Raw genomic sequence first — 16,742 nt, forward strand, 5'->3', positions numbered from 1 at the left:
GCGGTGGCAACGTGTTCAGTGGGGTCGAGTGATGTTCACTGATGAGTCCAGGTTTAGTCTCCAACGACGGTCGGGTTCGTGTCTACAGACGTCCTGGGGAGCGCTTCGCTGACGTTAACGTTAGACAACGTCACCGTTTCGGTGGTGGCAGCGTCATGGTGTGGGGCGGCATCTCTATCCACCACAGGACCCCCCTCTATGTGGTGGATGGTAATCTGAATGGAATCCGCTATTTGAATGAGATTATCCGGCCGTTGGTTCTCCCAGGCCTTCAGCAGATTGGCGGCGGGGCAGTTCTGCAGGATGACAATGCCAGACCCCACCACGCCAGGGTGGTAACGGACTTTCTCAGACAACAAGGTATCGCCAGGATGGATTGGCCAGCATATTCGCCTGACTTGGCCCCAATAGAGTTGGCCTGGGACGAATTAGGCAGGAGAGTTCGGGATAACCATGCCCCTCCGGCCAACCTTCATGATCTGGGTCAACTTCTTATGGCAGAGTGGCAGGCCATTCCCCAAGAGTTCTTCAGACGTCTGATCAACAGCATGAGGCAACGATGTGTCGAGAGTATTCGCGCCAGGGGTGGATTCACACACTATTAAACGAATGTTCTAATGTGTAAAATCCATGTTTGACAACCATCAACTTTGACACCATGTCATGTGACTTTCTTGTATACAGTGACGTTTATTTGTGTTTTTTTGTAAATATGGAACAATAAATTAAATTTTTGGTGTAGTTTACATCATCAATCTAATACACTCTGAAACTTATTTGATTATAAATTTTTGACCCTTAAATTCTTTTGAGTAGTACTGAACCAAATAAGAAACTCAGCACATTAAAAAGGTTTTTTGTTTAACGACACCACTAGAGCACTTTTATATATAAACCATCGGCTATTGTATGTCAAACATATGATAATCAATAGAAAAAACCCGCGACATTTTCTTAATGCAGCAAGGGATCTTTTATATGCACCTTTTATATGCACTTTCTCACAGACAGGAAAGCACATACCACGGCCTTTGACCAGTTGTGGTGCACTGGTTGGAGCGAGAACCCCCCCCCCCCCCCCCTTCCCAAAAATCAGTTGAAAGCATCCACTGAGGTGGTTCGATCCTGCGACGTAAGCACCTCAGGCGAACACATTAAATGACGGCCTGTTGATTTAATTGGGGATACATAAACGATGGGATTACAAATAATGTTTTTTGTATTAAAATACATGATGTAAATACGTGTATGCGTGTATGTGTATGCGTTTTATTCCATCTCCGAAAAGGTCTGCGTACCACCTAAAAATCCAAAGTTAGCCAGACTTGAGAGAGGAAACCCGCTGTCGCCACTTCATGGGCTACTATTTTCGATTAGCAGCAAGGGATCTTTTATATGCACCCTCCCACAGATAGGGTAGTACACACCACGGCCTTTGATATACCAGTCGTGGTGCACTGGCTGGAACGAGAAATAGCCCCATGGGCCAGTGGACAAAGACATTATATATTCTCCAGAGGGCGAGACGTAACCTAGTGGTAAAGCGTTCGCTTGATGCGTGGTCGATCTAGGGTCGATCTCCGTCAGTAGGTCCATCGGGCTATTTCTCGTTCCAGCCAGTGCATCACGACTGGGGTATCAAGGGCCGTGGTATGTGATACCCTGTCCTGAGGATGATGCATACAAAAGATCCCTTCCTACTAATGAAAAACAAAATGTAGCGGGTTTCCTTTCTACGACTATATGTCAAACAATTACCAAATGTTTGACATCCAATAGCTGATGATTAATAAATCAATATGCTCCAGTGGAGTCGTTAAACAAAACAAATAAAGTCATTATATATTAACACGTTAATCACAGGATTTTCAGGACACTTTACGTACGGTTTTTTGGGGACGGGGTGCGCGGCCCTAACATTTTCCACCTGGCTCGGCACTTGGATGTTCATACATCGTGCAACTTCATGCAAACACCTCTCGACCCATACGTACACGTGACAAACATGCACAACTTTAGCGCATTCAAGGCTACGTTCCAACCAGTGCACCGTGGTATGTGCTTTCCTGTCTGTTTGAAAGTACATATAAAAGATCCCTTGCTGCATTAGGAAAAAATGTAGCGGGTTTCCTCTGATGACTACGAGTCAGAATTACCAAATGTTTGACAGACATCTAATAGCCGATGACAGTACAGGAAAAGTACACCACAAACACATCGGCTTGCATCATTTACGTAATTGATTTACGACTACCACGATTTTAGGACGTTATAAGACAAGGATAGGCCTACAACTGAAAACCATCGGAAATCACTTACTAATGGAGCATGTCATTAGTTACTACCCCTGAATAAAGTTATCAAAGATGATACTTTCTTCAAAGCGAAATCCATATCGTATTAAGCCAATTGAGATAGGATACAGTCAGCCCTTCTCACTTTTGTACGGGGCAGGCTGATTTTTTGCCCAAATTAAACGTAATAACCTGAATGAGAAGTTTCTTATTTGGTTCAGTATATTTTTGCGTATCCAGGTACTTTACGTTCTCTCTCGTTGTCATGTCGTTGGGATAGCGAGCGGTTATATTGCTCAGACTCAGAGCAAGAAAGAAAATGACGAATTAATGAAACAAAGAAAGAATGAATAAATAAATGAAAAGAAGAATGAACGAAAGAGACAAAGAATAAAGATAGAAAGAAAGAAATGAAAATACCGTTTTATTTAATACACCTGAACACTTTATTGAAGTGGTGATTATTAGATGCATAATATTGTTTGGTTGATTGAAAACATATTTTATTGAATACAATATAATATGAGCATATATATATATATATATATATATATATATATATATATATGTATATATGTGTGTGTGTGTGTGTGTATGTGTGTGTGTGCGTGTGTGTGCGTGCGTGTGCGTGCGTGCGTGCGTGTGTGTGTGCATTGGATTGGATTGGGCATAAGTTATACAACTTAGAAACATAAACTTTTACAATAACGGCGACTGCAATTTTTCAGTAAGTAAATAAATAAATAAAGTCAACGTTTATGAGAAACGATTGAATAAACTGAAAAACCCCCAGAAAAAGTAAAAGACATTTTTTAAATAATCGATGCTTGAACAGTATCCATTATTGACATTTTGTCTTCTCAGACAGCCCATCTGGTAAATGATAACAAGTATAACAAATACATGATTACACACCACGAGATAAAAGTTTTCTTAGTCAAATCGTTATGTCTATTTAATGGTTTTGTGAACATGCTCAAATAGTTGTTTTTGTTGGTATCATCATTTAACGTGTCTCGACCGTTTAATATCAATTTCAAAACTGTTTAGAAATGTTAAAATAAATATAATTTGTCTTTCTGGTCATAAAATTGACATTCAAAGAAATAACGATGGATGATTTCAGTGTAATATTCACAATTACACGTGGAATCTATAGTAAGTCAACAGGCAGGTCTTAATCTAGTTTTTAAAACATTTTCTTTTCGATTTTCGTATGATTGGAATGAGGGCATTTTTTAAACATCCGGTGCTACTGCTTTTTTAGAAATATTAAATTCCTTCCCAATTTTTTAATTGCGCTTTCAGACTATTCTAAAGATCAATTGCTGAATGTATGAATGATGTATTTAACAAATGCGTTCTAGCAAAACGACTAGATATATCGATTTGGACACGTTATTTAACCCTAAGACGTCAGGAGCCATACCATTCATTATTTTGAACATAGTACTTAATTTTTGGGCCTTTCGGCGTTCAGAAAGTGTAGACATAGAGAATACTAAACGAGTTCCCGTGTGAGACCGTTTATATTACAACTCGTGTGTTTTTGTAATGTACGATTAAAAACACACGAGTTGTAATATAAACGATCTCACATGGGAATGAGTATAGTATTTTATTTATTACACCGCACATCACTGAACAAAAATCGCACCGAATGACTTCCAAACTAACTAAACAAGACATGAAAACATTAAAGACCTGGAAAATTACGTCGCTTAGCTATTTATCAATGACATGTTGCATTCCTACGCCACACATCTATCAATGACGTTTAACCACATAATATTATAAACATATTCAAAGCTAAACCAAATTATTAAAAAATATATTTTCTTAAATTATGCTGCACCATCACCATGAGCGCACTTTTTGCATGAACATCTATGCGGAGTTGTACTGTGTGACACAGCAGTCGATCACCTGATTAGAGGTCATGACCTCTCAAAAGGCTTATTCCACAATTTAAAGAGACGATAAATATGACATCGGCACCGCGGTGTAACAAAAACCTGTTTCTAACTATAATGCGTTTCTAGATGCAAACAGTAGTTAAACCTTTTTTAAAATGTTCATAATCTATTACGAATTAGCCACCCCAAACTTCAGATGCATTTTCAAGTACAAGACGAGTACAAGTTGTATATATTTGCATCACTATATTTTGTCGATCCAAAGAGTATTTGTAATTTCTTAGAATAGAAATCATAGCTGAAACTGATTTACGTACTTTGTTTTTAATGTGATTCGTCCATTTTCACTTACAGCTAATGAAAAAAAAAATTGCGGGTTTCCTCTGTGACTCTACCGGTCTCGGTGGCGTAATGGTTAGGCCATCGGTCTACAGGCTGGTAGGTACTGGGTTCGGATCCCAGTCGAGGCATGGGATTTTTAATCCAGATACCGACTCCAAACCCTGAGTGAGTGCTCCGCAAGGCTCAATGGGTAGGTGTAAACCACTTGCATCGACCAGTGATCCATAACTGGTTCAACAAAGGCCATGGTTTGTGCTATCCTGCCTGTGGGAAGCGCAAATAAAAGATCCCTTGCTGCTAATCGGAAAGAGTAGCCGATGTAGTGGCGACAGCGGGTTTCCTCTCAAAATCTGTGTGGTCCTTAACCAATATGTCTGACGCCATATAACCGTAAATAAAATGTGTTGAGTGCGTCGTTAAATAAAACATTTCTTTTTTTTTCTCCTCTGTGACTACGAGTCAAACATTACCAAATGTTTGACATGCAATAGCCGTTATTAATCAACATGCTCCAGCGGTGTCGTTAAACAAATTACAACAAGAACGTTGCTCCATATTATAGTTATTGGTACACTCAAACCGATTTATCAGAAGCCGTTGTCTTGTTTGTGGGGCAAAATGCTTACAAAAGGTCACCTTTCCTGTGCTAATCGGCAGAAGTGTCACATTTACGACTATGTTCGACACCTACACTCCTGGAAAGATCGAGTACGTTTGGTGGACCCATCCGTCCCATCCTCTGCCCTACGACTGGTGCCTCCTCAAAGAACACTGCACTGTCTGTTGGAAAATGTTTATAAAAGATCCTTTACTGCTTAATTTTTTTGAATTAATTAGTTGTGTCGAGTCATTTTACCGACTGTCGAAATAGCTATGCTATACTCAACAAAATTAGTTTAAAAGTTTGTTTTGCTTAACGACACCACTAGAGCACATTGATATATTAATCATCGGCTATTGGATGTCAAACATTAGGTAATTTTGACATATAGTTTTAGAGACAAAACCTGCTCCATTTTTCCATACGTAGCAAAGGATCGTTTATATGCACCATCCCACAGACATACCACGGCCTTTAATATACCAGCCATGGTGCACTGGCTGGAACAAGTAATAGCCCACATGATGGTGATCGATCCTAGACTGACAGCGCATCAAGCGAACGCTCTACCACTGGGCTACGTCTAGCCCTAAAAGTAATTACAGGCCAGTAGTTATTTTCGACAACTTACGTTAAATATAGTTAAAAAAAAACCTCCCAAACCCTCCTCCCCCCCCCCCCCCCCCCCCCCCCCCCCCCAACAACAAACAACAGATTCTTCCTCTGTAAGGGGTCGACGTCGTGGCTTATTAATATTGATTTAAATAACAATTCAGAGCGAACAAAATTATACGAACGAAATATTTGTTTGTGTATTACATGCCATATTATACTCATTTGATAATCCTTAGAAGTGATGAGTGCTCGAAACTAGCTGAAAAAATGCGACAGTAGCAAACAATTAACAAACGTCTACTAGCCCACAATTAATTCTGTGGAGTAGAGTTAAGTAAGCATTATTTTCCTTTAATATCCGTGAATAAACAGTGTATTGAGATGTTAAATGTATTATTTGTCCTTGACACGCTAGCCCCTTGAACGTCTGACTAAAAACAAAATGTTTTATAACACCAATGTCAACATTTCCTTTCGTGTTGACCATATTTTGACATTTTGACAATAACAGAAAAATGGCGACTGTTACCAATGCGACAACTGATACAACCTCTACTTTTTTATCCATAAGCCTCTCCTGTTTTCTCTTATCAGCAAGTAGACAACTGACTTGTTTAAGGGTGTGTATCTCCAAATAAAATTACATTGATGACAATAGTAACATGTGCGGCTAAAACTGCTACACGTAGCATTTCAATCAACATATATACACCATGAATATAAATACTACCGCCCTCGACCTTAAACTAAATCAGGAAAACGGGAATTAAGTAGGCTGCTCGTTTCAAAAATCATCATCCTATTTTAAGAAGGACTCCGCACATATTTCACGCAAAACAGTAGCTGGTACATTGACACTAGAATATTAAATTACAGGAATTTACTTACCATGTGAAACAATTTTATGACAACAAACACTGTCAGTTTTATCACCAATAACAATGGCAGGACAGTGCCCCTGCTTATTAGAGTTTTAATGTCTAGACTCAAGTCTAGAATTAACACACGTTGCAAAGACGTTAAGGTCTCAAACTATATTAGAGTCTTGAGTCTAGACTCCAAAACATTTATAAGCACCACCTGGCTACAGCGTTTACAGGCTGACAAGTCTCAGAATCTGTTAGTCTCGAGTCTAGACTCCAAAACATTTATAAGCACCATCTGGCTACAGCTTTTACAGGGTGACAAGTGTTAGGTAAATTCAGAGTCGGAGTGGTATTACACAAGACACTCGGCAGGGGTGTAATAAACGCTAGATGTGCATGAACCGCTTTTAAATATAGGCGCGTTAATAAAGTACCCGTCACGCTAGATAGATTTTGCGTTACGTAATCAGGCCCCGTGCTTATAAACCTTAACGTCTCGACTTTAATAAAGTCCAGACTTTAACGCCATGGCAACGCCATTCAAATAGCATTAAGTCCAGACTTTAAGTTTTATAAGCTCGGGCCTAGGACCCCGTTCCACGAAGCGATCTTAGCACTACTATCGCCGTAAATACCTACCATCGCTTCCTCAATTTTTTGTCTACGATCGCCAACCCGTTCTACGACGTAGCATAGCTTAATGTCGTCGTAAATTAGTGAAAATTTACAATAGGTACGAGGCAGTTGTAAGCCACTAACGTATATGTAAAATGGCAGTTAGATGATGATTTGATCATTTTCTAAGGATAATAATTGTGTGAGTAAAAATGGATATAATATTTACCAAATACCTTTTATGAAACTCGGCTTTCGATGAAAAACATTTAAGACCTTCACACTCAAAAATACGGGAGATAACTCTCGTGTCTTATGCATTCGGAAATTATCGCTTAGCAAATAAACTGACAAATCTACTTCATGGATGTCCAATACCAATGAATACATCCAAGATGTTCCGAAACGTCGGTAACCAATTTATTATTTATAAATTCGCACTTCTTCGCAAAGAATATATTAATCATTAAAGGGGCACTTATGACTACCGTAAGGTTGCTTTGTGGAACGGCTGTAAAATTTACGGTGCCAGTTGTAAAACTCACCTTAAGTCACTACAAGTAACCTTAGCTAGCATTCTTTCGTGGAATGGGGCGCTGAGCCCAGTTTAACGAAGCGATCTTAGCGCTAAGATCATCAAACGTGCATTAGGTAATTATGCACTTACGGTGATCTTAGCACTAAGTTCGCTTCGTAAAACGGGGCCCAGACTCGTACAATGTATATGACGTCCTCTTAAGAGAAGGTAAGGAACTGAAAGGGTTGGTTTTGGGGTTTTTTTTTTTTTAAAGGAGTGGACCTTTGCTTGCTTTCTCTCATATATGCGAGCAGGCATCTGTCTTGTTCAAGCCCTGAACAATGACGTCATTGTGGGAAGAGGAATGCGGATTGGAGTGAATGGAGTGTGGATTGGAGTTCATAGAGTGGGGATTGGAGTTGATGGAGTGCGGGTTGGAGTGGACGGAATGTGGATTAGAGTGACCCGACTGCGGGTTGGAGTGGGATCTGCGTTCAATGATCTGAATGGAGGTGACGATTCTCCTCCAGCGAACACAAAATATCCTCTTGAACTCCACCTGGAACTTCTTGTTGAGAAACGTGTAGATGATAGGGTTAAAGCAACAGTTGCTGTAGCCAACCAGCTGCAAGATAACCAGCGTGATTCGGAAAGTCGAATCGGTTTTGACAAACTCTTGGTACAGCGAGGCCGTGAAGAAGGGAAACCAAAGCACGGTGAAGGCCACCACGAGCAGAATCAGCATTTTAATCACCTTCCGTTTCTGCTTGATGCTTCGCGCGTGGTTGCGTGGATTTGCTAGGATGTCTCCGATTGGCTGTTGAACCCACAGACGATGCGCAATCGCGCCATACGTGAAAGCCATAACAAAGACCGGAACAAGATAGACGCCAACAAATATAGTCAGAGAGAAGATTTTCCGGTCGTATTTTTCTGGTTTTGGAAAGTTTTCCACGCACACGTGACTGATGCCAAGGATGTCGAAGTTGTTAAAATCTATTTTTATCCGTGGTTCGATTCGCTGCACAATCAGCTGTGGGGAGACGACACACAAAGAAACAAACCAAACGATAACCAGAGCAAGGATCGCGAATCGCTTTGTGCGGACCTTTCTGGAAACTTCCGAGTGACAGATTACTAGGTACCTATGAAAATATTAAAACATAAAATTATATTGTTAATATTATTGTTATTAAAGGAAAACAACAGGTACAAAAGAAAACCAAAAACCTTAAATCTCATACATTGAGATCTACAGAAAAATATCAAATAAAAGCATAGAAACATGCAATTGGAACACGAGTAAAATACAAAGAAAGAAAGAAAGAAAGAAAGAAAGAAAGAAATCAAAAGAACAACGACATATTACAACATTTTCCATCCAAAACATTTCAAATCTTAACATCTGAAAACAAATAAATGTTCATATACGTACGAAGGATGTTTAATGATGAAACGTCCTGACAACTGTATTGGGTGAATTTCTAAATACTGGATTATCCCATGTAGTCATTAAAGCGAAAGACTCAAGTTTTTTAAACACTAATGCATACTTTTCACTCTTGGAGCCGTTTATGATCACTGAAATCAAATGCTACTTATATTTTATTGTTTAGATTATCCAGTTCCGTACGGGGGTTGGACGTACCTCAGTGGTACAGCGCTCGCTTGATTCGCGGTCTGTCTGGGATCGATCCCCGTCGGTGGGCTCATTGGGCTATTTCTCGTTCCAGTCATTGCACCACGACTGGTATATCAAAGGCCGTGGTATGTGTTATTCTGTCTGTGGGATGGTGCATATAAAAAATCACTTGCTGCTAATCGGAAAGAGTAGACTATGAAGTGGCGACAGCGGGTTTCCTCTCTTAATATATTTGTGGTCCTTAACCATATGTCTGACGCCATATAACCGTAAATAAAATGTTTTAAGTTTTGAGTACATTTCCTTTTTTGTACCAAATCACGTGGTTCTCAGGTCAGAATTCGAGGTGAATAAGGAGTAAATGTAACTATAGCTGTGATTGGTGGATGCAATATGTGACGGTGGTTATTTGTGCGAATACTGACGTACACGTTGAATGCCTCAGCTTCTAATACCTGATCATGTTTTGCTGAGTGCGTCGTTAAATAAAACATTTCCATATCCGTACAACCGAGGTGTTTCTGGTCATCCAGATATTTCTAATACCACAAAATGTATTGAGCCTATTATAAAAGTTGTAGTCTATTTTAAAGGATATGTCCCTATTTCAACGTCACAGATTCTTATTTTACTCTGTTGTAACTTTAGTGTCCGTTTTTACTGGTGGAAACTAGGGTCTGCGGCTTTAATGAAAAAAATATTTCTACTATGCGCCAAACGATCATATGAAAACATTGTCTCGAGCTTATAACCAAGAACATACCGGATGAATATAAATAGGTATTATAAACTAGAAACTTCAGTTTCAACCAGAAGCAGCAAACACTGTAGCAATGACTATATACCGTAACCAACCACCAAAGGGAAGGAAGGAAGGAAATGGTTTATTTAACGACGCACTCAACACATTTTATTTACGGTTATATGGCGTCAGACATATGGTTAAAGACCACACAGATATTGTAGGAAACCCGCTATCGCCACTTCATGGGTTCGTGGGCTACTCTTTTCGATTAGCAGCAAGGGATCTTTTATATGCACCATCCCATAGACAGGACAGCACATACCACGGCCTTTGGTGTACCAGTCGTGGCTGGAGCGAGAAATGGCCCAATGGTCCCAAACCGATCGCGCATCAAGCGAGCGCTTTACCACTGGGCTACGTTCCGCCTCTCCACCAAAGGGAGTTTTATAAAGTAACCTTTTGTCAAATTTAACTACTATTATTTTACATTTGGAAAAATAGAAAAAGGGTTTATTTAGATACATGGCTGCTCGAGCGACTTTAAAAGCCGAATAATAACCAAAACTATATAATAATATTTTTGATAAACTGTAAAGACTGTACTTGAATAACGTGAACTGAAAGAAGTTACATTAAAATAATTCCATGTACTACCACTAAATTTATATTGATGCAATTTAATACTATAAGAATGATCGAAAGTTTGAATTTGAATTGGCTGGTATTTTAATGGAAGTTTGTTTTATTTAACGACACCACTAGAGCATATTGATTAATCATCGGCTACCGTATTGGATGTTAAACATTTGGTAATTTTGACATAGTCATAGAGGAAACCCGCTACATTTTTTTTACATTAGTAGCAAGGTATCTTTTATACGCACCATCCCACAGACAAGATAGCACATACCACATCCTTTGATATACCAGTCGTGGTGCACTAGCTGGATCGAGAAATAACCCAATGGGCCCATCGACGGGGATCGATCCCAAAGCGACCGCGCATCAAGCGATCGCTTTACCACTAGGCTACGCCCCTCCCCCTGTATTTTAATGGATGCGCGATTATCATGTTCTATGTATTGTATTTATTTATTTATTGGCCATGGATTCTTGAGAAAATCACTGTTTACGCCGAGTGGCAACACATTACAATTTTAAGATTCTAATTATACAACATTTGTTTGTGGGCTCGATTAATCTGTAGTTATCTACCACAAATACATGTTGAAACAATTTAAAACGCAACTGATTACCTGCAAACAAATCTCAGCTTGAACAACCGAGAATGCATTCATAACTGTTCGGATGCGTTTGTCATTCTGACACTTTTAGGCATTAACCTTTCAGATAAATATATTATTGCAATTATGTAATGTCATACCTATTTCAACATCATCAGTCAATTTTAGTTTTTATTCACTGGTGAGAACAGATGTGAATAGAAATATGAGGGCCTAGAAACATTGTGTGTTTCAGGGAACATACCAAAATATTTTAGATAGGGTAGTTCGAAGTGTTGATTTCACTGAAATAGTTAAAGCAAAGTCCATGACTTGTAGACTTGTCTTTAGAATGAAGCCCAGTGGGCCAAAAAAAGAGAGAATTTTTAAACCCAATATTTATTCAGTACATGAAATTGCAAACACACGATATGTCTATAAAACTACTGACTTAACATTTACTTGCAAGACAGACAAGAGGTAGAATGGAAGGGGAAAAAAAGAGAGAGAGAGAGAGAGAGAGAGAGAGAGAGAGAGAGAGAGAGAGAGAGAGAGAGAGAGAGAGAGAGAGAGAGAGAGAGAGAGAGAACGACACACAGACAGACAGAGAGAGGCAGACAAACAGAGACAGGGAGAGATCAAGAGAGACGCACACACACACACAGAGAGAGAGAGAGAGAGAGAGAGAGAGAGAGAGAGAGAGAGAGAGAGAGGGAGAGAGGGAGGGAGAGAGACAGAGTGTGTGTATACGTGTCTGAGAGAGTGTAAGAGAGAGAGAGAGAGAGAGAGAGAGAGAGAGAGAGAGAGAGAGAGAGAGAGAGAGAGAGAGAGACCCACCTATCAATAGCAATGACTGTCAGAGTGAGAATGTTGGCGACGATGGTGACTGCCTGCAGGTAATGAGTGAACTTGCAGAAGAAGTCGCCCATGCTCCACTCGTTGATGACGATCAGGTTGAGCTGGATGGGCATGTTGATGGTGGAGATGAGGATGTCGCTGACGGCCAGGGAAACGATGAACAGGTCGGTGAAGGAACGCACCATGCGGGCCCAGGTGATCACGAATATGACGAGCAGGTTGCCGAAGAACGCCAGGAAGATGATGAAGATGTAGACCACGATGAAGGTCACCACCAGGCTGTGAGAGAACGCCGCAGGTAAAACCTTGTCCTTGCTGATGTGGATCTTCACCAATGGCGGCGGTGTCGGGTCAGAGCCATTCCCTGACGGAGTAGCATCAGAGCGCGTCACTCTTGGAGTTGGGCTTCCTTTGGTTGTTGTAGCTTCAGATTTGACCTCAGTAGTCCGATCAGACATGCGTTGTGATGTTTGAGATGTATGTAGGCCTTTTGAGGTTCCAGTCGTATTACTAGTCAGGCCTTGTGACATACTGGTTCCAGCCGTACTACTGGTCAGGCCTTGTGAGATTCTGGTTCCAGCCGTACTACTGGTCAGGCCTTGTGAGATTCTGGTTCCAGCCGTACTACTGGTCAGGCCTTGTGAGATTTTGGTTCCAGCCGTACTACTGGTCAGGCCTTGTGAGATTTTGGTTCCAGCCGTACTACTGGTCAGGCCTTGTGAGATTTTGGTTCCAGCCGTACTACTGGTCAGGCCTTGTGAGATTTTGGTTCCAGTCGTACTACTGGTCAGGCCTTGTGACATGCTGGTTACAGCCGTACTACTTGTCAGGCCTTGTGACATGCTGGTTACAGCCGTACTACTGGTCAGGCCTTGTGACATGCTGGTTACAGCCGTATTACTGGACGTGAATGTAATTAGTGGAGGTGTTGCTTGTGCTGTAGACGAGAGGTGATCATTTGTTGACATGGTGTTGCCTGTGGCGTTGGCCGTTACAGTAGATGATTGTAATATAGATATTGATTCTGTCAATGAAACTGAAACTGAATGAATTGTACTCCAGGACGTTGTCGTGTCTTCTGTTGACGTGTATGTTACAGACGTTGATGTTCTGTTCTCTTGTGAGGATTTCACTGTAGTGGATGTTCCTGGAGTCGATGCCACAGACCTTGGCGCTCTCACAATTGCTGTACAAAATAGCATAACAGTCCAAAGGTTATAGCTGAAGTAACCACACATTATTTAACAGTTGTTATTTGTTCATTCAGTTAATCGTTTAACTAGTTTTTGATTAACAGCAGGCGAATTCTTCCTATCAATATATCAGGATATGTAGGATGGTATTCATCATGATACAGTTCAGGATGTATAGAATGGTATCCAACATGGTACAGATAGGTGATTTGTCTTGAAGGTCAAATAACTGTTTAACTTTTGTATGTGACGCAATTAATGTTACACGGCAGTTTCAGTTGTATAAATATCGACCATTCACTACAGTACAGTATAGTCTAATACTCCGTTAAATGAAAATAATCGAGAATCAAATAATGGTTCTTCTTTTTAATCCACAAAAAGGTAAAATAACGTTTAACACTTTTTTCGTAACAGACGTAAACACTTGATAACGACGTCTGTTATAGTTTGATTTTGTAGTTGATGCTAAAGATGTACAAATATCAAAGGAGACGGAGATCGCACGTGATATTAACTCTTAATCATTTATCACACTTCTTGCAAATGTAACTCAACAACACACACCAAGACAGGAACCTTTCTGCAAAAAAAAGGTAGATTGAGCTCTTAGTTTTCTCCAATGCCTCTTTTCAGTATAATTCCGCGCTCTTGGTCTAAGCCAATTGGTTTTTTTTTTTTTAACAAACCTCACTGAATATTACATCGTCCCGTTTGATCAACACGTAAATTAATGTGTAACACTCTTGTTTTGAAAACCAAACCCTAGTTTCCACCTCACAGGATGAAGACTGGTACTTTTAACTGATAAACTGACAAAAAAGGGTTTAATTAAGAACAGAGGAAATTAATCCGTTTGACTATAAAGCACACATTCGACCCGTGTCGTTTCAATAAAGAGTCACGATGCAGGGCAATTAATCACGGTAAACTGTTTAGAATCAAGTGGGTAATTTGTTGTCCTGCACTGATTTCACCACACGGCTGATACCTTCAACAAGCTGTAGCCCTCTATTTATATGACTACTCAGCATTGCAAAGGAAATATAAATGATCTTGGGAAACACATACAGCTGCGCTAGAAACATATTGCTCTCTCCTCAGCTACAGACGATGAACATTGTGATACGGCTGGAAATGCAAGATAATATTAGCAACCACTGCGGTAATAAAGTACCTAGGGGGGGGGGGGGGGGGGGTGTGTGTTCGAATATGAACCAAGTGGACCTTTTTCTATTTTGTTTTTGCACCACCAGAAACTCCACTCCATATGTATAAACCTGTATGTTTTAGTTCTGAAAGCGGACCATTTGAATCGAAAGAACCATGCGCACTTTTTTTGCATGAACACCTTTGCCGAGTTGTACTGTGTGACACATTCAGTCACCTGATCAGAGGTCATGACCTCTCAAAAGGCACATTCCACAATGCGAAGAGACGAAACATATCACATGGGCATCTCCTCCATCGCGGTGTAATAAAATGAAGTTCAACATCTAAAACGTCACAATGCACTTCGTTATACATGTAAAGTGTTTGTAAGCTGATTTCTAAATGGCTCCTTTTCGATTAGCAACACTGTTGATTAAATTATTTAAGTGTTATGTATGTAACGTTTCTTTTGGACGTCACTATATTCCTGTAATTTTGTTTTAACTAGTATCAAAAAAAAAAAAAAAAAAAAAAAGGTTTTATTTAACGACGCACTCAACACATTTTATTTACGGTTATATGGCGTCAGACATTTGGTTAAGGACCACACAGATTTTGAGAGGAAACCCGCTGTCGCCACTACGGATCCAGCAAGGGATCTTTATTCGCGCTTCCCACAGGCAGGATAGCACAAACCATGGCCTTTGTTGAATCAGTTATGGATCACTGGTCGGTGCAAGTGGTTTACACCTACCCAATGAGCCTTGCGGAACACTCACTCAGGGTTTGGAGTCGGTATCTGGATTAAAAATCCCATGCGTCGACTGGGATCCGAACCCAGTACCTACCAGCCTGTAGACCTAACTAGTATCAATGCGCTTGAAACATGCGCCGGGTCCTACAATGTTTGTGCTGATGTATAGTTGTCAAAAACGTTTCGCTTTTTCTGTGAGAAACTAGCAGCTTACTCCCCCCCCCCACCCACCCCCCCACCCCCACCCCCCACCCCCAACTCCCCTATTGTTTTCTGATTTACTGGTTTTACTATTGTCAGCTATGGGATTTGATTTGGTGGTATACACCCTTATGATATTTGATTTGGTGGTGTGTACCCTATATATACATATATGTGTATGTGTATGTGTGTGTGTGTGTGTGTGTGTGTGTGTGTGTGTGTGTGCAATAAAATGTTTCAGTCAATAGCGTATAGCTGATCAGTTCTTTTGTATAATATATATATATATATATATATATATATATATATATATATATATATATATATACTCTTCAAAAAAAGAAACGCAAAAGGGTACAAATGGGTTATAACTCCGATTTTATGTTTCCTACCGGTTCATGCTTTGTGAATATAAGGTCATTGCATGTCCCAAGCACATTCCCACGGTTACATTCGATAAAACGCAGCTACTGTACAATAAAGTTCCAAAATGTGAATATTCGCAAAAACGCAGCCACGTGCAAACCATGTCACCACTGCACGTGCGTTGTCTGCACGTGCAACATGAACACCGACAGTATAAAAGTGCAGGGTGTTCGCTTGCCTGGCCTCTGTATCTGGCCGACAGTTGACAATCCAGGACATGCCACGTCTCAGTGAACCGCAGAGAAACAATGCCATCGGCCGACTAGACGCAGGCGAATCCAGAACGGCCGTTGCCAGGGCATTCCATGTGTCCCCAAGCACCATCTCCAGACTGTGGGACCGTTACCAGCAACATGGATCAACACGTGACCTCCCTAGATCCGGTCGACCACGGGTCACTACCCCCGGGCAGGACCGCTACATCCGGGTACGCCACCTTCGGGAACGATTGACTACTGCCACCTCCACAGCCGCAGCAATACCAGGTTTGCGCAGGATATCCGACCAGACCGTACGGAACCGCCTACGTGAGGTAGGAATTCGTGCCAGACGTCCAGTTCGAGGTGTCATCTTAACACCACAACACCGTCGACTCCGACTGCAGTGGTGCCAGATTCATCGACAATGGCCTCAACTGCGATGGAGACAGGTGTGGTTCAGTGACGAGTCCCGATTTCTGCTCCGACGTCATGATGGAAGATGTCGCGTGTATAGGCGTCGTGGTGAACGTTATGCGGCAAACTGCGTGCAGGAAGTGGACAGATTCGGCGGGGGTAGTGTCA

General features: G+C 40.8%; 1 protein-coding gene across 1 annotated transcript; it reads right to left on the reverse strand.

Moving 5' to 3' along the window:
- Positions 1-8,064: 8,064 nt before the first annotated feature.
- LOC121379686 (QRFP-like peptide receptor) lies at positions 8,065-13,115 on the reverse strand. Its single transcript, XM_041508336.1, has 2 exons — positions 12,214-13,115; positions 8,065-8,911 (listed from the first exon to the last, which is right to left on the reverse strand). Exons 1-2 carry the CDS (start codon positions 13,113-13,115, stop codon positions 8,065-8,067), a joined length of 1,749 nt encoding a protein of 582 aa, XP_041364270.1.
- Positions 13,116-16,742: the final 3,627 nt, after the last annotated feature.

Source organism: Gigantopelta aegis, chromosome 8 (assembly GCF_016097555.1).
Source record: "Gigantopelta aegis isolate Gae_Host chromosome 8, Gae_host_genome, whole genome shotgun sequence".
Lineage (NCBI taxonomy): Eukaryota > Metazoa > Mollusca > Gastropoda > Neomphalida > Peltospiridae > Gigantopelta > Gigantopelta aegis.

What these genes read in the sequence shown, in the direction of transcription:
- LOC121379686 (XM_041508336.1), bottom strand. Translation starts at nt 13,115, where the DNA reads ATGTCACAAGGCCTGACCAGTAGTACGGCTGTAACCAGCATGTCACAA. An exon ending in ACAGTCATTGCTATTGATAG is followed by an intron (nt 8,912 to 12,213) that starts GTGGGTCTCTCT and finishes ATATTTTCATAG; the next exon opens with GTACCTAGTAATCTGTCACT.